A 22,499-nucleotide genomic window follows, 5' to 3' on the forward strand; every position below is an offset into this window, starting at 1 on the left:
CTATAAAGTTTAAAGCCTGTCCATTTTTATGGAATGCAGCTTTAAAGAATGCCCTGTTACACACCTAAGAAAGAAAAAGACACTGAGATACTTCAAAGCTTTTAAGAGGTAAGAAAAGAAATATGGAGTAGCAGTAAAACATTACTACTCTTCTTTTTGCAGAACACAATAGCATGAACAATTGAAAAAGGACACCTTGAAAAGAGGTTGGAAGCTTTAAAAAAGAACCTAAATTCAAGCTTTTTAAGACTTAAGGATGTATTTCACTGGTTTGTTAAACGCTTACAGCTACCTGTTTAAATATTCTCTGTTCCTTCAAACTTAGGAGTCCAGTTTGTGATTCTTTGACTTCGGGTAGCCTGTTCAGCTTAGTAACATGACATCCCAAATTTTCAATATTTGTTCTAAGACTGTTTACAGAAAAACTTTAACCATCAGTACAATGCATTGAATGACATTTCAAAGGAAAATGATGGAAGAAGAGATGCAAAGAAAGGGAGAAGAAAATTAGTTGTCTTACATGAGGAAGTAATTTATGCAATCAACTCATCATTAAGAGTAAGGATACGAATTCTCCCCTTCCTTGAAAAAAGGCAATCAAGATCTAAAGGCATAGGTAAAACATTCAGGAATCCCCAAGAGTTATGCATACATTTGTACAAAATAAGGTTGGACACAGTGCACTAACTAGGGTTTCTAATCCATTGTTTCTTGTTAAAAATACAATAAGATTATTATAAATTAACTGAAATAATAAATTTATTTCATTTGTGTACCAGAATGGTAGTCTGGTAGTCACCGCTTCTGCTTGCCTCAGGGGGGCATATGAGTAAGCTCATATTTGAAAGTCTGACCCAGAAGTGAAAATTCTGCATTTCCCATAAAATTATCTAATATACATCAAAAATGTATTTCAGTAAATACACCTAGTCTTGTGCTCCCAGCTAAGTGAGAATAGACCCCTCGCCACATACTGTAGTTATACATGTCAACATGCTGTGCTGATTCCGGGGAATAAATACTGTGGTACTGAACTACTGATGATTTATACTGTTAAAGATTATTTTAAATACTATTTGAGTATCCTTGCTGCAGAGTCCTTGTATACTTTCTGTAGATTGCATAAGCACATCTGATGTTGCACATCAAGTATATATAGTTACCTTAAACTGTTTCCAGGCCATGGTCTTAACTATTATTCACATATGCATACTACTCAACTATGCATTATATTACATTCAACTCTAGCACACTTTATCATATGTAAAGCATTAACGTAAAAGAGACCAATATTTAAGCTTCTATACAAGTTAAATGTATTTTTTACTTTCTTGACTTATTTGTTCTGTATAATTACTATGTATTTCATCAAAACATTAACAAGAGACAACTCTCTTACAAGAATGATAAATACAATGTATGTGACTTATCACCTCATGATTAATAGGGTCTTTTTTATTCATGAAGTTAGATGTCAGACTCAGCTGAAAAATGTGTATCATCTTGTATGTATTTATTCCAAAGCCTAGTAAAATTGCTTTACACTGCTACAGATGGATACAATAACAACCACTTTTCACTGTTTTTTGAATTAACACAAGATGTATGTCAAATGATGACCTTAAACTTCCTGTGTTGGAAATTTCATTTAAAACTTGACAAATATACTGGATGCCAGAATAACGTAGTAATAACAATTCACATAAAATCTGCTACATCTTCTGACCACACTCCTAAAAATATTCCCTGAAGCTTCAAAAGAACCATTGGTCTTCTGTACCTTGGAAAGAAAAACAGCACAATACCTTCTTTGTCTCCTCATCATCTTTTCAGTTCTCCTTTCACTAGACTTAGAAATTTACTTTTCATTTAAAAGCAGTACGCTCTTTTCCTTACTGGACTTACTGGAAAGTTAGTTGACAATAGCTATTAGAAGTCTGTTACTGCTATTCTGTAAGTTTTGGAGACTATTCCTCCTTTCATAAAGAAAAAACATTTAGGATATGTCCATGTGTATCACCGCATCAAAACAGAATACCTCATTCTCCCTATAAGAAATATAACAGAGTAATAATGAGTGTTACGGAAAGATATTAGGTGAAAAATGTCTAGAAATCAAAAGGGACAGTTTATAGGTGTATTACAGTATCTCTTCAGTCCTATACCTGCTGGTTGCACTGGCTGATAAACATCCAACTTTACCTTAGCTCATTTATTGAATAATTAATAGACTCCAGAGACCAGGAAATCAAGTAATAAAAAAGTGAAGAAAGGTGCAGGTTGTACATTTAGTGAATCAAATCTTATATATTTTTATCATTCAAGCCCTGAAAGGAGTATTTGATATTTCTGACACACCTGTTACATGCAGCTATAGTACCAGACTGAAATAGCCTATGTTTTCTTTCTATCTTCCTAGATATAAAAGTATGGGAGAGGAAATTATTCGGAAAATGAGAAACAGCATACTAACTGAAGAAAAAAAATTACTTCTAATTTACTTATTTATGTTAGAGACTGTATTTTTCAAACAGTTTTCAAGTTATTTGAGGTAGGAGAATAAAGGCTTTGTTACTACAGGTTTTTATTTAGGTTTGTTGGGTTTTTTTTACTTTCCTTACTATAAGTGAAGTCTTTTTTCAGTAAAAAAAATATCTATTTTTATGCACTCTACGCATCCTAAGAACACTCCCACTGTCTTTAGTAAAACTAAACAGAACATGTAAAAATCTAAAATTTTTGCAAGTCTTTGCAGTGCCACCATCAAATTCCTAATATGTCATTAATCTCAAGTTGTTACACCAATACATAAGAAATATTTACTTTTAATGTTACTTCAGGATATTATCTGATTCCAGAGTGATCTCATTTTGACCAACATCCCCCCACCCCCAACCCAACAAACTTTGTTGTGATAAAGGTCCCCTCAGTGACTTAATTTGTCACTGTATGACATCATCAACGTATAACACACATCACTGTATGACATTAATGCAGTCTTCACTTACAAACAGATGCCTACAGTGTTAGTATTCAGTGTATTTCTTTTCCTTAAGCATCATATATTTTAAATGTAACAACGTGATAAGTAAGAAAAAAGCAGGCTACCTATCCAAATACCAGTAAAAATACAAATCATTCCAGATGTAGTCATTCCCTGTAAAAACTGAAGAGCAGTGATGCATACAGGGCATCTGATTATGGTCAGCTGGCAACAGAAACTCTGATTTGGAGGAAAAACTTACTCCCATTGCTTAAGAGCACTTCAAAACTGCCCAGCCTTGTTCCACAGTAAGAAATGGGAGTCTGTTCTTGGGATGCTACATCCAATGGGAGCCTGTTCTTGGGATGCTACATCCAAACCATTTTATCATGAACATACCATGTATTGGATGGGTTGCATCTATCATAGCTGCAAAAACACAATGCAAAAGCAGAATGTTAAGAATCAAGGGGGGGGGGGGGGGAATACTTTTATGCTTTGCATTTTTATATCTATTTAATCACACTGATAAGAAATATTACAGAAGAACATTACATAGTAAGATGAAGAAGAAGCAGCTGGGTCTCAAAATAGCTCCCAGAATTCCATTATATACATTTTTCATTTTATACATCTGTATCTGTATACCACCTTTACAACAGCATCACACTGATAGCAGTTAAACTAGTACATTGGGAAAAAAAACCCTGAAGCTTGATCCTTAGCAACATCAAAGTAACTACTGACAGAGTGCTAAAGAATATTTCATGGAACAGCTGAAGTTAACAGTGACTAACCAGGAAAAACCGAGACCAAGTATGAGTGCTGCTGGTGCAACAACACGGTAACTTACAACTCTCTTTAATTTGTCCCAAACCTTGGTTGTAACAGTTGTAATATGGCTCATATGTCTTTCTTAAATGCCTGAACTATCTTGTCCTACACCCCATTAGTTCATCTCCACCATCCTATATCAGGAAATTAGCCTGTAAGCAAAAGTGATTTTTATTTTCTCACTGTCACAAAATAAAGCCATACATATGCCTTTTTGGGGTATAAGAGTGGAAGATGACAGTGATCCAGCTTTCGAGAGATAAGGATATTTGGTTTTACAATAAGAATGTAGGAGAATATTTCCTTTAGAAAAAACAATCTATCTTGTCATAAAAGACGGATGTTATGCACAGTCTACTGTGGTTTTGGTTTGGGTGTTTTTTTGTTTGTTTTTGTTTTGTGTTTGTTTTTTTGTTTTTTTTTACAGGGTAGCACTAGACATGAATAACCTAGTTTTCTTATGATTATGTTTGGTAGCTTGTGCAGCTTTTCCATACTGTCTCTATGCAATGCAAATCCTTCCCAGGCTGCTGGCAGTGGTAAAATTAGCCATATTTTCTCAGTTGATAAGTCATAGGAATTGCTCATCTTAAAAGGCTGTTGTATATGTATGCACACATGTGCATGCTTTATGCAACAAGCATTTGGTTTTCAATATCTTTTATCCCATACTAACTTTCTTTAATGTTATATAGAAATGTGGAAACAGAAGTGAACCTATGAGCTGTTGCCTTCAGAAAATGTATAAATATCAGGGAATAAAACCTCTGTTTCTAAGGTGTAAGAAGACACATGGGCCAAGAGAGTGCACACTGTCAAAAGAACACCTTTAGACGAACAACTGAACTGGAGAGGCTTTTCCAATTATTTTAACGTTTCTGATCAGGTTCTATATTTAGGTAGTACTTCCAAGAGCACAGTAACTACCATTTCTTAGGTGGTTTTATTTTATTAACTTCAGAGTTGAGGTTGCTTTCTAGCCAAAAAGACAAAACAGTGCCTTTATGAAACCTATTTATATGTGAACATTTAGGATTAAATTAATCAACCTGGAAGACGCTGTTTTTCTCTAAGCAAGATTCTAGTCTTATAAGGATGAAGTAGCATTGTAACCCAAATCATCTACAACCAACATAAGTGCTTTCAGTAAAAAAAAACAAAAACAAACCCAAAAAAACCCCAAGAAAAAAACCACCAAAAAACCACAAAACTCAAACACTCTTTTACTGAATGCCTCCCTCTAAAATTGCACATCATACTGTCTGTGGGGTTTGGGGGAATGCAGGGGACATAGCTGGGATGGATTCCTTTTCAGGGGGATTCCTTCTCTTTTTCCTTCCCTCTCTGACTGAAGGGGTTTGTCTCACTGTTGTTCCAGCATTACCTTTAGACAAACTTGACAAGCATAAAAAGGGCAAGGAATTCACAGGATTTTTAGTTTCCAAAGTACTTTAATGATTGATCACTTTGTTAAGTGACCAATTCAAAGTCAAACTGTTATCTCCAAAAGGACTTCTGAATCTTCTTCTCCAGAACATAACTATCTTCCCCTGTGGTACCAGTTAATTCATCCCTTATGATCCCATTTGCAGTAGAAAGCTCACATGCATAGATGTCTTATGTTATCAGCATTCATTTTCTTGCTGACTAAATAGGCATTTTGAGATTACAGCACTCCTAATACATCAGAAATGCAAATAAAAAAGTCATATATTATTTAAAAATAGCCTTGTTTCTTCATTGTGCTGACTATCTGCTATGAAAAGTGATTTGTTTGGCAGTTTTCTCTTGCCAGTTGTTATATGAACCTAACCAAGTCTTTGCAACTGCTTACATAATAAGGCTCTTATACTGGTATCACTTTATTAGTTCCTGTCTCTATTCTCAATACTACTTTTTGATACTAGGAGAAAACAAAGATTTATTTTTATTTCCTAAATTCCTTTGGATCATATGCTGGGCCTTTGTATAGACTAAAACCCTAGCAACGTTATCTTGGACAGAATTAAGAGTATTTTTAAGTATGAAACAGCTATGGGCACTTTTGACCATACCTAAATTACCTTTAGATTTACTAATTACTTACTGTTAACAATGAAAATACGAAAGCACTGAAGCTTACTTGAATTACTCAACCCACTCAGAAATCTGAGTCTGCAGCTGTCAAGCCCTTACTGAACTCTGAGCTATTGCAACCACATTACTTGTTGGGGGGCAAACAAAAAGACAAAAATACCAAAAAAACCTATCAAGCTAATTTAAAGATAACTGGTGTGTTTTAATGGCCTGCAATCAAATACTATTTGAATGTTTTCTATCTGTACAACTTCTCTGCGCCATCTGGTCCACAGCTTCACTGTCGTCATGCTCATGAAGTTTCTCCTTTTATCCAGCCTGAACATTCCTTGCATGCCCACTGTCTCTTATCCCCCACCATGCACCACTGTGAAGGGTCTCCTTCTGTCCCTCTCCTTTGTCTGTCTCCATGTACGCTAGGGAGGCTGTTCTTAGGTCCTTTGGAGACACTTCTTCTCCTGACTTGTTCAGCCCAGCTCCCTTAGCCTCTCCACACAGGGAAGTGCTCTAGCCCCTGATGATCTTGGTGGCCCTCAACTGAACTCACTCCAGTTTGTCCATGTCTGTCTTGTATCTGGAGAGTTAAAACTGGACACAGGCATGTAGGTAATCATTTTGTATTGGCAGCCGATGGACATATCGATTGCTCCATCATTCCTTTCCTAGCCTATGTATATCTTATATTGAATGTGAAGAAAGTCTTTGCACTCTCACTCTAGAGCAGATTGAGTCAACTTGCTTACTAAGCAGACAAATCCAGCACTGTGGAGCACTGATGTGCACCTAGCTCTGCTCTTGCAGATACAACTGACTCCAGGTACTTGGTCTGTGAGCTTGAGCCTAAGCCTACCAAAGCACATCCTTGCAGAGACACGGCATGTTCTGCTAACCAGCTCCCATGACAAAAACAGAATTTCCTCTCTCTACCGATAGAACAATCATGACAGGATTTGTAGAGATTCCCTCTTCCCTATATCTCACCCTTCAGGTATATCCATGGGAGAACATATTTTCTGTTCCCATTATCCTATACGCTATTATGAAATGAAATACTTCGGAAAAAGGAGGCAGAAAACAGAGAAATTACCTGAAAAGTAGAAAGCTCTGTTTTCCACTTTTTTCCCCTCTATCATCTCTTTCCTCTAATGATATTACGAACAACATGATGTTAAGTGCTTTGAAACTCATCTTGCCTTTTTATGCTAGTATGATTTTTGCAATCTCAAAAAATCTGACAAATGTAATTATGCTTGAAAGAAATAAACCATCTCTTCTTGGAGAGGCTGAAAGAATACTAAAATGTGATCTGGACTAGTGCTAAGCTAATTACAGTGACACCACTCATGCCTTCAGAATTCTGTTAGTGTCAGCACTTACATGATGAACCCCTCATTTCTGTGGTTTATAACTCTATTCTACATCAGTTAGCTACTCTTACGGCAGTGCACAACACTCTTGTTAATGGCTTCATTAGTGACATTCTCCTAAAATGGCTGAAATTTCAGTTTAAAATTTTCTAACACCCTAGTCTGTGACACACTGTAAATCACAAGCAACTTGTGACTGAAGTAAGACAATGCAGTAACATAAAACCCATCCAAACTGTGATAGATATGCTTGAATTTTAAAATGTGTATTTTGCAAATTTTGGATACAGGAGCTATTGTACATACTCATCACCTTCAGTATCTTCACACTCAGATATATTAGGAATTGCTGGGAAAGAAGTGAGGTTTCCAAGAAAAAAGCCTTAATACTATTATGAGTAAGAATAGTTTTATAAGCACTAGAAATCAAATTAAGTTTTGGCAATGTAGTCACCATACATCAGTGTTACAAGTTTCACATGTGAAGACACTTGTCCAGCAAAAATTTGTTGAGCATTCTGATACCTGTAAAAGCAACATGACAAATTCACTGGAAACACTTGAGAATGCAGAGTCTCAGATCCGAAAACTAGCAAAACAAAAAAGCACTGTCTTGCACCATGCTGGGATACGACATAAAATGTAACCTTATATTATATCTGCTTGTTATTCATATATAAAGCTCTGCATTTGCAGTATCTAGTACTTATGTAAGAAATTGAGCTAAAGTTTTACAGCTTAGGCAAAAAAATTGCTCTTTCTTTCAAGGGCCAATTTAACTCAATCCAGTATTTAAAGCAAGATGATACAGAGTAGGCTAAAGCAGGGATCTCTTTTATCCAATCTGAAACAACATTGCTAGTATATCAGAGAAAGAAAAAAGAAAATAAAAAAAAAGACAGAAATAATCCCATATTGGTAAAGCAGTAACAAATTGTTCTCTTTCAGAAAGAATTTTTTTCCGGCTCTCTGCAACCCACCAGTTTGTTTCTCATTAAATGACAGAGAAATAGCTTATTCAAAATTAAAACTATATTTCTCTAATTCCTAAGGTTCATTATTATCATTATTGAATGATTCTCTATACCCTGTATAATTTCTTTTTTAATATTTCATTAAGCATTGCTCCAGTGATTTTTCCTCAGTTAAAAATAACCATCTGGAGAAAATGTAATTCTCTGTTGCTGAGTTGACAAACAATAAACAGTTTCTCTCATCAGACACTAGATGGTTTATCAGCTTGGAAACCAGTGATTAGTAAGCAAATGGTGTGCAATCATGCTATGTATGCCATGGTGTACACTTCCTGCAGTAGAATAATTCGGGTGTGATAGTATTTACCTTAGTGCTACTTACTCCTTACCCAAATAACATGACTATGATCTCAGAAGGTACATGGAAACGTATCTTTGCTATATTCAACACCCATTCCAAATCTATCCTACTGGAACAAAACTGTGATTTCATATCTAGGAAAAGTGATGGAAGAATTGCCTCTCCCCATCCTTTTTTTAAGAATGCATGAGTGACAGCACTGTGCATTGCTGCCTTTCTTGAAATAAGATGCAGGGCATGGTTTCCGCTCAGTCTGTAGTATTTTCCTTCTGACTTTCAATCCCAAACCATGAAAACACAATAGTTTCTGAATAAACCTGCGGTTCTACTAATAATTGAAAAACTAAATCTATCAGCAGGCTTGCAATTGATTCTTTGAATTCTTGAGAATATTTATATACTGATGCTGCTACTGGGCTATAAAGGCTGAAAATGGAAGACACATCTTTAATAAGTTTTAGTACAAGAAAATATATATTCTAATAAACCCCTGAAAGATATATTTATGATACAGTGTTCTCCAAAATTAGCACAGATCCTTTGCGTGCTCATCATATGAAAGCATCAAGTGTTTATTCTGTTTGCTTAAGGTGAGTAAAAATAAAACAGGAAAGAAGCATGCTGAGGTCAAACACACCCTAGGCTGAATAGCTGCAACTCAGCAAGAGAGTGTTTTGAATCTAATTTTTTTCATGACCATTGTCCTCTATATAGCAACACATAATTATGTTTTAAAGATCTGATATGTGGGAAGTTTGAGAAATAGGGCAGAAGCCACCAAAATCCATGGGAAGTTGCAATGGAGCTACAAAACCATTCAAATGACAATCTTGAGGAAGGAAATCCTTGTCACTAAACTAGTCCAGACAGAGGCACGTTCACACTGCTTGGGGCTCACTGGCTCTGGAGAAGGCTGTTCGTATGCCTCTGTCACTGTACTTGGCCTAGGCTTTCTCTGTGCCCTGTGTGAGGAGATAAATCACCCACAAGTTTTCAGGTCATGTGCTTTCCAAGCCTTTCATAGGGAACCAAGGCAAGGTGATCATGCATCTTGTGCAGTCTTTTTCCCTAGTAACGACTGACCTCACCTCAGTTTGAGAGAGGACGCTATTTCAAAAACAAGTAAGTTCTTTTAAGTTTGGAGAAAGCATGGAGCTGGATAGGACATGTTCAAATTAAGGCAAAGGTTGTCATAAACCTGTAACAGGTCTGAAGATTCACAGATGAGAAAACTTCTGTTACCATACTGCCATTGATAAAATGTCAAACGCAGCTCACAGGTAACCACAAGACATAGATGTGTAGAAATAGCTTCTTCAGTTCCAACGTTCAAGAAACTGGTTGTGTATTTAGGTACTGTTGAAACTTGAATTATTCCATGATGTATTATGTCCTGCCTAATCATTAGGTCTATTCCAAAGGGACAGATGCAGAACATTAGCTTTTGTTTTAATATTTTATAAGGAATTTTCAAAATTTTTACTTAACTTTAGGTGAGAGTTATTATAAATTACATTAATGACTAATTTGAAGTGACCTTGTAACCCAACTGAAGAGAGGGAAAAAATCCTGAAAAGGCACGTAACAGATTTCATTTTCAGCTTCAAGAGGCAGAAACATTCTTCAGAAGTGTCTGTATAAGACCAAACAATACATTGGATTTCAAAATTGATTAGTTCATGCCGATTCTGCGCTTACAACGTATTTAATCAGTTTAGACTAGAACAGCAGAGGCATATGAAAAAATTACGAGCAACTATCTGTTGCAGTATTTCTAAAGTGCCCGTTGTGTGTGTGTGTGTGTGGGGGGGTCCTCTAAATATTAAATCTTTTTTCAAGTTTGAAAGGAAGTAATTCTTTATTTTAATAGCAACATATGCAAGTTTCTAAGACACTCTTTAAACCCTACTATTTCACTTAAAGTTATCAGTTTACTACTCTTTAATTCTCTGGTAACACCCAAGTAGACAGATCGTCTATAAAGGAAAAAAAAATAGCATACGATATTCATACTGTACTAGATTTTCTTATTAAAATACATTACTACTATTACTAACAATGATAATGCGAGAAAGTACCACAACTAAAAAAAAAGTGATTATCATATCCTGTATGATAGCAGCTTTTCAAATTATATTGGATCTGGCTGGCTGGAGTTAATTTTCTTCATAGCAGATGGTATGGTATTGTGTTTTGGATTTGTGAGCGAAACAGTGTTGATAACACACCAATGTTCTAACTATTGCTTACACAGCTTAAAGGCCATCTCTGTTTCTCACCCTGCCCTGCCAGAGAATTGGCTGGGGATGAGCAAGAAGCTGGAAGGGGACACAGCTGGGACAGCTGACCCCACCTGATCAAAGGGATATCCCAGACCATATGATGTTATGCTGAGCAATAAAAGCTGGAGGAAAGGAGGAGCAGCAAGGGGGGATGTTCAGAGTGATGGTGTTTGTCTTCCCAAATTACAGTTACACATGACAGAGCCCTGCTGTCCCGGGGATGGCTGAACACCTGCCTGCCAGTGGGAAGTAGTGAATGAATTCCTTATTTTGCTTTGTGCAAATGAATGCTGTATTTGCTTGCACGTGCAGTTTTTGCTTTATTAAGCTTTATTAAACTGTCCTCATCTCAACCTGCGAGTTTTTGCTCTTTTACCCCTCCAGTTCTCTCCCTCATCCCACTGTGGGGGAGCGAGCAAGCAGCTTATCTGGCTACCCACAACAAAAAGACTTTCCAGCTGTTCTAAATTTCTTGCAATAAATATTTTAGTTTACACTTACAGGAAAAGCATCTTTCTCTTTCATCAAGATATAGCATAATATATATTTTATGCATTCTGTTCTTATGTAAATTGCCACATTATACAAACTGTCTTCCACAAGATACATTTCTTTCTTATTGTCTACGAAATGATAACAGACTTCTGTGTATTTTTAAACTTGCTATATATATATATTAAAAAATTGTGTAAAAGAACCAGTTTAAAGTATTTTTTTCTACTGCCTGCAGTTTTAAGATGTTGATGTTATAAATGCTAACATAACTGGTAACTCATCCTCTTAAAAGCTAGCAGAAAAAAAGGAAATAGCAACTCATGCAAAACCAATCACAAAGTGAACAAGCTTTTTGATCATTGGCTTACTTCTGCTCCTACTGAGGTCAAAGGTACTTTGATAAATCTCACCCTAACTAATGGTCCCCTTTATATTTCTCATGAAGCATATGTCCAGTTTGAAACTTTTACTCAATCTGATTCACTGTGTATTTAGAGACAAAACTTAATTTTCAGTATTCACTACCCTTTTTAGTCCTTAAGCATCAATACAGGTAAGTGGAAGTGAGCTAGATTCTCTTATCATAAACCCCCAAAAGACTTGCTTGCTGAACTCCCCTCAGTTTCCAAAAGCTAAGTCCTCTGAAAATGCTGAACTTGCACTAAGACAGATTTTGGTCCAAAAATCCTCAATTAATACAAACAGCAAGGCAGAAACAATGCTGCTGTAATTGCAAACAAAACCCCAAATACCTTTCGGTTTAGGTGGAGTGCAACTCTGCAATCAATCACGCACAACCTTTGTACATGAAGTCATGTTCCACTTAAGAATTGTCTGTTAATGCAGACTGAATTCCTGCCTGCCCTCAAACTTATTTTATTAAAGTGGTATCACGAATTACATTTTTGATCCTTTTTTTTCCCCCTCCAATAGAAGTAATAAGAATAGAAAGGAATGCGAGTTTTGGTGGCATAGAAAAGGAGTGACACAACCAACATTCTCACTAGGAAGTGACTAGGATTTGTCTGTTTTCCACGCTGCTGCTAGCAGCTACCATTTCTCTTCTGCTGATCTTTTTACTTCATTTCCTTGTTATGTTATGTTTTCCAGCCTGTCAACTCCTTGGAGCAAGACCAATTTACTTACTGAGCATGCTAAGTATAACAGGTGTCTCCAACTTAGTTTTGGCCTTTGAGTGCTCTGTGATAGGAAATGTTAATTTATAACTAGTCTAAAAGCCTACCTTGAAATACGCAAGGCATTACTGTGCTCCACCATAACAGCACAGATAAGTCCTTGTAAATAACAAAATAGCAATGTAGTGCCCCTGTTTGTAATTTTAAGGATGAGTTCAAGGAAGAAAACAGTAAAAGCTAGAGGTATAACTATATATATGCACATATAAATGAAGAAAAGACACCCTGCAAAAAATCTTTCAAAAATTACAGAGTTAAAAGGGAAAAAAAAAAGTCCTTTAATGTTGGGAATATTTTTTGTGCCATTTGTTTTTAATAATGTTGCAGCTGGTTTAAATATATTGCTAAAGATTTATATAGCCATGGATGGTTAAATGAAAGAGAGAAGCAAATCTCTACAATGTTGTCTGTAATACATGTTATTCTCTACAGTCAGGAACAGTTTTATAAAGCAACTTCTAAAGAGGTCTGCACAGAACAAAATTTCTAAGCATAACAAAGAGGTTAACTAATGTAGTGGGAGCTGATTTTAAGAGCAGTGTTATGAAAACAAATAAATAATTAACAAAAATAGGGACTTATTAAAATCAAGTTACTTTCTGTATTCAATTGAGAATTCTGCAAGATTTGCATAGGCCCTGGAAATGCTGGAGTCCGGGTTCAACTCCTGATGGAAAAGCTAAGTAGAGATGGATGAAAGGTCAGGTCCTACATAAGTCAGAAAAGAAAAATCTGTGTGATGTTTTATTCATGTATTTTACTGGAAGTACAGTAAAGTACTTGTCCGAATTTTCCAAATACCTGTTGTCATCAACAACAAGGAATCTTGTGTTGCAGGACACAAGATTCATATGTATTTTATTGTTTGTGTGCAGTTGGAAATACTGAAAACCTGTACTGAACAGCAGAATTGCATCACTCGTAAGAAAGTTTCAGAGAGGTAGAATGGGGTTTTGAGGTTTGAGAGAGTTTGCCTTTTGTCTTCAGTTGGGATACAGGAAGATACAGAGAGGGAAAAAATGAAGATAACTGCCTTTACACTTTTTTTTCTATTCAGGTGTTCACACACTTGATTTCACTTTTCAGAATTAGTTGGACATTTCATGTGTGAAGTGAATTAAAGCAAATGCCTTGGTAACAAACAACAAAACTATTTATTTGTAGCAAAGAAATCAATACTGAAGAACTGTAATTTGAATTTTGAAATATTTCTGTTATTGCATTTGAAATAAAATTAATGAAAATGGAAAATATAGATTAATAGGAAATTTGGTATAAAGCAAAAAAGAAATAGTATAAAGCTCAAAGACACCTTTTGTAATAATTAGGGCTTGGTCTTTCATCACTGAATTATTTTTATTTACGTACCTTTCCAAGAGATTTTTCTGAACCTTATGTACTAATCACTTGATGTAAATTTTCTGTAATAATTTTCTGTATACCAGTGACTCCAGAAACCAGAAATTTAAGTAAAGCATCAAGTACTATTAAATTCCAGATTAAACACAGAACATAAATTTTTACCCCTATTATTCTTGGTGTTGTGTCGTTCAGAGATTATAGGCGACAATTACACTTGAACATGAAAATTAAAATGGCCTTAAAAAGGAAGTTTGAATCCTTTCCCTAGATTTATAAAATAAAAAGCATTATTTTGTTACCAAGAGGTACGTTCAGTCACTTCATCAAGACCTGGTAGGGTTAGAAATCTTTCAAGATCTACGAGAAAGTATTCTTTATTTAAACAACTGTTCACGGCATCAATTTCTCTGCAGTACATTTTATCTAAATTAATAATTTTCTGCCTTTCATTGTACAGGCTTCTTTTTAAAGCATTCAGTTGAAAAACAGAACAAGCGTAATCTTTGGTTTGTCAGGAGTCTAAATTCTAGTACCTTTCAGAGTATAAAGGATTTTGTTGTCTTACACGTGAGAAAAAAATATGCTGGTAGGGCAGGTAAAAAGTCCTATTCTGCAGTTAGACACTTAGCTCTGGGTTTTTTTATTAAAAATATTAGAGGTTTTTTGCAATCTCCTGAAATATCTCCAGGATTGAGTGACAGATCAAATTTTCCTTTTGCCTTATGCATCAACAAGGTCCTTATGTCATTACAGCAATATAAATCACAGTTTGAAGTCCCAGCTATTCACTGAGCTGACAGCCCAGGTCCCATTTTCCTTAGAAATTTCATATTTTCATGTCCATCCATCTAATGGATGTATCGCTGTATCTCTTTTTCTTCCTCTCTTACTTAAAAGGGAACTAAACACACAAATCATCGGGAGACGATTAATATGACAACAAGTGCTTTGAAAACAGAATTGCAACTGTCAGGTTTGAGAGAAGCAAAACATAAAAGAAGGAGAATGCTAAATTAAAAGAAAAATCACCATATTTGTTGCCTAAGCTAGATGTTAAAGACAGAACAACAGAAAGCTTACCCTTCAGAAGGGATTCTTTAGCACCAGTGAGTTTGTATGAGTCATTTGCTTGAAGTCATGGGTTTATGACATATAAAACCAATATAAACAAATATTATTCAGCACTGTGACATATTTTTTAGTTTTATTTGAGTCTTTAAAGTAGTAAAAGATGCACTGCAATATTAAAGTGTGGTTGTTGTTTTTTTTTTTTTAATAAATACATACAGTTTCTTTTTCTGACTTGTCAGCTATTTTGGGTATCCACAGTTATAGCAAGCCAAAGTAATGAACAAAATAAGCCATCCCTTAATAGCTGAAATCCAGCTAAGCTGAAGGCAAGCACAAAAGGGACAGAATTTTACCAAAGTCAACCTCATTTTCACTTACACTGTGCACTGGAAAAGCTTGCAAACAAAAACTTTTTTTATTATGTGGTAGAGAAAGCTAAGATTTTAAACAAGCCTTAAATTCTGGAACTGTACCAAAGGAACAAATTTGCAAAGCCAGCTTAACATGCTCCTTTCTTAAACAAGTTATCACAAAAAAGATGAGCATACAAAACAACAAAAGCCCATTTTCTTTCAATTCTCTTACCATATCTTCACCAGTATTTGACATCTTTCCCTTACAATCAATTGTATTTTTTCTTTTACGTTCATACCTGTATTAACATTCCAAATATACTGAACAGAAACATCTTGTTTCACTGTATGAAATCTACTGAAAAGTATACCAAGAAAGTAATTTCTTCTTTTCATTCCTGGGGAGAATAATAGTCATTGATCTGTCACAGCTAGGAGTCTTCTAAATTACTTCACTTTTTTTTTTTTGCTTGTATATTTTTAACATAGAATTGACACACTACAAAATACAGTAATTAACCAGGATAATGGTTAATGGGGGAAATCTCAGAAACAAGTCTCAACTCAGTTGATATATATCTTCTTGTCCTAAGAAATTTCTGCAATACTAATATAGACAGCCTCTTAACTTTTTAAGGGAAGGATACATTTTATATACATGTGAAAAGGTAATGTTTCAAGTTACTGAGCACCAATGAATTTTACCTACTTCATTAATTACATACTTGATATAATTGAGAAATGACTGATCAAGTGCTGATAGCTGTCTTACTACTTGTACCTGGACAGGACTTTCATTAATACAGTCTTTGTGTTCAAACTCATTGGAATTATTTGTAATTCCATAGAGGACTATTTAAAACAAAGAAAATAACCCCATTGACTTTTGCTATATTTATTAGAAAGAGGAAAGGTACAAAACAAGTTCTTGTCCTGCAAATAGTTATTTTACCCAAAATTTGTTTCAAATACCCTCTAAGAAAGTTTTTAGTGGAGTCACTCTGAGGTTTAATGTATACAAAAGAAATACAGTACTTTGTTGTTGAAATCACCTGTGAATTCTATTTTAATGTATCACTGAGATTAAAATACCTTACAAGATTTTAGCTGAACAAATAAGTTTAAAGAACAGTGTCTCCAACCTGACGTTATATATAACTCAAGTTTAAAAAATCAGAATGAGAAAGGTAAATTCAGTCAAGTCATTCACTACTCAAAGAACTCTCATGAGACAGGCAAAACAAAGAATATCAAGAACATGGAATTTAACTTAAATTACAGTATTCATCAACATGACCTTAAATCTCTTCCATAGAACCACATACCCTAAAGCAGAGTGCCAGCCTTTCAAAGGGTAAGGGGATGGATTACATCTCTTTTTTTATTTTCCCCAAATATGGTAGTTAAATATGCAGGAGGAAGCCAGCAGGAGTTAGGATGCTGAGCCAGACCTTATTTCTGGACAAGACCATTGTTGCCCATCAGCTGAGCCCTTGCTCAAGGAAGAAACTTCATTAGAATGCATCCTCAGAAGTCTCAGAGCCTCACAGTTTGCAACTCTACAACATGGAAGTCATTCAGAAGACTCAACCTGCTTGTCATCTCTGTCACCATATCCTGGTAGTTAGCAGGACATGCTTCTAGTACCTTATATTTCAATAGTTTGCATTATCTAACAAACCAGTAGAGGGAAAATTCAAATATAATTCCATACTTAAACTGAGATTTTGTTTTAAAACTTCCTATGACTCACTCTAGCATCAGAGCAAATTGTAATTAATTTCATTTAGCATTACACTTACATAATCATATTCATATAATAAATATTCTATCCTCTTTAATATATGGACAAAACTGACTTTAACCAATAATCATATAATTAGAGTACTATTAAACACTGCCTTTTATTCAGAAGACATTGTTTTGATTTCTGTTCCTCACTGAAAAAAGAAGAGTTCATTATTTCCAAGTGTCATCAAGTCCAACTTCACTTAACCTCTGAGTCTTTAGTAACTAAGTGACTTGGAAAATTTCTTCTTTAATTAATTGCTGATTGGTTTTCTTCCACAATATGCAATTTCAATGTAACTGAAATTTAATAAAACTGGAAATTATTTATCTTGAATGTGAACTGTCATACTATTAAATAACTCAGTCTGACTTTAAATTTTTCCTTATTATTTCAAGTCCATTAGATTTAAACTAATTTACCTGTTGATAGATCAGGAGGAAAAGAAATACCAAACCAAGATTTTACCAAATAAGAATTTAATTACCAGGAAGAGTAACTGGAAAGAAAACATGAAACCTATTTAAACTGACTTGGGTTCCTTCATCTTGAACATACAACAGTGATTTTGGGAGTTGAAGAGGTCAAAACCAAACCAAAGCTCAAAACTCAAACCAAAGTAACTCCTCTTTGTAATTCATCTGAAGAGAAAATGCTTACTAAAAATCCCAAGTTTTCCAGAAAAATTTCCATGACAATAACTGAAGGTGTAAATTACACTTGTTTGGGTGTTTTTACCCTAAGCCCTTACAGTAACATTACTCTCTGACAGCTAGGTATTGGCATTCAAATGAGAAATTTTGCTATTTAAGCCTCCAAATTGTGGCTTTTGCTTTTCAGCAACAAGATCATTTCAGACTTCTGTTTGCTTTTTTCTTTTTTCTTTTTTTTTTTTTTTTTTTTTTTTAATAACCCACTCCTCTCTCATATCTGATATATTTGAAATACAACATTCAACAGAAAAATGGCAACATCTTTACGAACAAGCCCTGGGTACTTTCTTGCAAGTTTGAAACTGAACAACACAAAACCACCATGCAATGTTTGGGGGAAAGTGGCTGGAAAGGTACCTGGAGGAAAAGGACCTGGGAATGTTTGTTGACAGCCAGCTGAACATGAGCCAGCAGTGGCCCAGGTGGGCAAGAAGGCCAAGTGCACCCTGGCTTGTACCAGAAACAGTGTGGCCAGCAGGACAAGGGAAGTGATCGTCCCCCTGTATTCGGCACTGGTGAGGCCGCACCTCAAATCCTGTGTTCAGCTTTGGGCCCCTCACTACAGGAAAGACATTGAGGTGCTGGAGCGTGTCCAGAGAAGGGCAGTGAAGCTGGTGAAGGGTCTAGAGAAAAAGTCCGATGAGGAGCAGCTGAGGGAACTGGGGTTCTTTAGCCAGGAAGAAAGGGGGTTGAGAGGAAGGAAACCTTTATCGCTCTCTACAGCTACCTGAAAGCAGGCTGTAGGCAGGTGGGCCGGTCTCTTCTCCCAAATAAGAAGCAACGGGACAAGAGGAAATGGCCTCAAGTTACACAAAAGGAGGTTTAGATTGGACATTAGGAAAAGTTTCTTCACTGAAAAGGTGGTCAATCATTGGAAAAGGCTGCCGAGGGAGGTGGTGGTTCTCCATCCCTGGAAGTATTTAAAATGAGTGTAGATGTGGGGCTTGGCAACATGGTTCAGTGGTGGACTTGGCAGTCCTCAGTTAATGGTTGGACTTGATGATCTCAAAGGTCTTTCCCAACCTAAATGATCCTATGAACTACAAAAGCTGGAAAATGGAAAAGTCTGTAACAAATATTCTTCTGAGTATTTTTGTTAGTCTGCATTGACTGGAATTCACATGTCATGAAAGTAAAAAAATGGCACTATGGTACAGGAACAAGGGTCAACAAGCACAAGACACTGCATCACTGTTTCAGAAGAAATTTTGAGGTCATTAAAAAGATCTGCTGCATAAAGAAATCTGTGTAAATTACACAGTTTTTATTTGGGCTGCTGAGATTTAAAATAATTAATCTCTGAAAAGATCACTGCTGAACTATCAAGAAACATCCTTATCTCCTTAGATATTTATTTTACAGAAGAAGAGAGAGGCCTTTATCTTTGTAACAGAGGTGGTAACATGAGATAGCTATTGCTAATCACAGCCTTTGATTTTATTTTCCTGTTGTCTGCACCAGCAATTTCAGAATTCAGACCGTAGACACTCGAGTAGACACAATTTTATAATACTTATTCTGCAACTTCAGGAGCTATTTAGCCACTAGAAGCCTTTTGTGCCAATGTTTGCTCAAACCTTAAAATGCTGCTTCTGACTCTACAGCTATCACTGAAGGGACCTACCCTCTCTGCAGTTTAGCCTACAGCCCATAATAAATGTTTAGGCCAAGGGTTCCCTTGGAGCAACTTGTATATCTACACATAGTATAAATAAGAGCAAATGTCTTTAATGGATTGATCTCATTACTAAATAGACAGTCTATAAAACATGATTTTTTTGAATTATTTTTTTTTTTTAACTAGTCAGAATATTCTTCTGAAATTTTACAGTCCTGGACACCTTCTTCAGGTTTTATACAACCCTGCTCACCCAGCACTGACCAAAAAAGCTTGTTAGGGAAAAAATGAATTAATACTTTCAAGCAATGTTCTTTCAAATATAAACGCTTCTCAGGTGAAATCATACAGTAATTCTTTAAACTGTTCGTAAGTACAGGTCTGATCAACTGCTCTTTTACCAAATTCTACTAAATACATAAAATTAATGGATTTTTTAAAACAATTTCTACTTTTTTTGGTTATTTATAAAGCAATCTGAAGCAACCACTGTGTGTTGATTTTGATTATCCTAATGCATACAATTCATCAAGAAAAGATAAGACACTAGACCACAGCAATCAGCAGTTTGATAGAAATGGCAAATACAATGCTTGAAGGATGGTTACTAGATGTTAGTAGGAAACTTGCAGTCCTAGGGATAATTCCATGCCAAGCATGAAATATTGCTAGCAAATCAACTACAGAAGCTTTCCAAGAGTGTATTTTGCATTACTGAATTAATATTTCATCTATACTATAGTGATTTTTTTTCACTGCTAAAAATCTGTATAAATGCTTTATATCTTTTAGCACTTACTCATATAACAAGCTCATTAAAATAAATGAAGGTTAATTTAATCATATTCAGGCACTATATTGGAAAGATTATTGCATTTATCTTCTAAATAGTTTATCTTTCATTCTACAATCTTCATCAACTAGTATTATGAATAATTATCACACTGCTTTTATAACATTAGAGCACTATTACATTCTTATTGAGAACTTCAAGTCACCTGTAGCATTTGCGCAGAATACATCAAATCTACTCAAAGCACCTCAGGCTATGCAGCAAGAAAATATTTCCTTATAGCACTGTGTGCATTTCCAAGGTCTTTACCATTTGGATGATTACATTATCACAATTATATATTCACTAGTCAAGAGGTAAATGTCAGCTGGAATCACTGAATCTCCTTTTTTACACCTTTGGTATTGTTTTATAGGCTTTTTACCCATTGTAATTTACTGCTGGCACTGATGAAAATATAAAGCAAAAAGCTGAGAGTGTAATCACTGATTTGGTGAATCAAATAGCATATAATAATAAATCATCAAGAAAAAGATATGCTAGAGATAAATGGAGATGTTTACCATTTCACTTTGAATACTATTGTAACAACTGCTTACGTAAAATACAACACTGTACACCAAAAAAAACCCCAAAACAATATCCCCTTCTTCTATGTAAAATAAAAACTAAAACTTTAGACAAATAGCTGAATTTGGGGCTCTCTTGCAAGAATAAAAAAAGCTTTTTTTAATCATAGCACGTAGCAGCAAGGAGAACAAGACCTAAAATGAAGAAAGTAAGTGGTGGAAAGACATTTGAACTTTATAAACAGAAATACACATTCTCAGAGTCATAGCTTGCAGTAATCCTGCTACTTTATCGTTTAAAATGTATTACACCAGAGAAAATCCCCCAACTCCAGTATGAGGAAGCTACAAGACACTTAAATTGACTTTTCAGAGTTACTGAAACATTTTCTCTTTATTCTACTAAAATACTTTTTTGTTAACTGTTCTTTTATTTTCAAAAAGATAGTACATGTGAAAAAAGAACTATATGAAAACATCTAAACAATTTGTTTAAGAACCAGCTACAAAACCTACGTAAAATTAAAAAAAAAAAATTCTCATTCACTTCAATAGCTGTTCTGAAAGGCCCTGAGACAGAAGTTAGAACGTACAATAGCTAAGCTAATAACAGGTACATTCAAACAGGAGCACCATTTCTAGTTGTTGGGGTTTTGTGTGTTTTGTTGGTGGGGTTTTTTATATGGTGAAGTCTGAATGCTAAGAGTCAATAAAAATGGTTGTGTATGACTTTTGTTTCGCTGTTAAGTAAGATTAAACAAGAGTTAGACTACATTTACAGTACCTTTGGATATTGTTTGACGGGGATCAGAACTCTTTCTGACAGCTTTATATTTTTGTTGCTGATAACATCAAGATATTTCTTTTCTTCATCTTCCTTCTTGCCTTCAGAACCCTGAAATTTTTCAATTTCTGAAAAATATTAAAAGAGAGAGTCATCAATGACATGGCATCTGTCATCTTCAGAAACCTTAAAATTAAACATTACAACACAGACTGTGCACTGAACACACCTCTGTTGTCTGCAGTCATATGACATCTACTGTTGTCTTTGAAAAAACCTGGACTGTCACCAGTGCTGAGAAGACAGAGGTGACAGCCCACAGGTTTTACTCAACTAATTCTTCCCAGCTGAAACTGAAGCCAAATGGTCTCAGTGGGAGAAGGAACAGATGAGGCTTTCAAATCCATCTATCAGTCTTTTAAAGCGGATCACATCATCACAGCTTGATGCTTTTTTGTACATGTGACCTGCCAGAATTAAGTCAGATTGTAATTGCAATAGCTAACTTTCAGTAAGAGTAGCACAAAAAGTGAAGAAACGTCTTGTTGTTAGTTTCCATTCAAATGCTTCTGAATTATTTAAAGGTTACATAAAATAAGAAATCAAATTCACTCCTGCACAAAAAGATTCTTCATTAAAGAAATGCAGTAAGTAATCATTATATATATAAAATATTGATGGTATGCAGAACATTCAACAGAATTTACAAAAACAACCCCAAAATATATTCAAGGTGAATAGTTTTGAGGGTTTTATTCCCTAAAGCTCTATAAGCAATGGATAGTAACAAATAATTGATTTTATTACCCTGCAAAGAACTCCTAATATGGTACCTGTGAGCTTCTTCATAGTAGCTGTACTATGAGAAAGCTGCATTTG

At 35.2% G+C, this 22,499-nt stretch overlaps 1 protein-coding gene across 6 annotated transcripts in view; it reads right to left on the minus strand.

The window, feature by feature from the left end:
- KHDRBS2 (KH RNA binding domain containing, signal transduction associated 2) overlaps nucleotides 1–22,499 on the minus strand; it is a 393,310-nt gene that overhangs the window by 293,861 nt on the left and 76,950 nt on the right. For all 6 annotated transcript variants that reach the window (XR_008748216.1, XR_008748214.1, XR_008748217.1 and 3 more), the window contains exon 2: nucleotides 21,621–21,748. Coding sequence is in view for 1 of the 6 variants with exons in the window: in XM_055811149.1 (XP_055667124.1) it covers nucleotides 21,621–21,748 (128 nt within the window). In the remaining 5 variants the exon portion in view is untranslated. The remainder of the gene's footprint in view (nucleotides 1–21,620; nucleotides 21,749–22,499) is intronic.

The sequence above is a fragment of the Falco peregrinus genome, chromosome 7, assembly GCF_023634155.1.
Source record: "Falco peregrinus isolate bFalPer1 chromosome 7, bFalPer1.pri, whole genome shotgun sequence".
Lineage (NCBI taxonomy): Eukaryota > Metazoa > Chordata > Aves > Falconiformes > Falconidae > Falco > Falco peregrinus.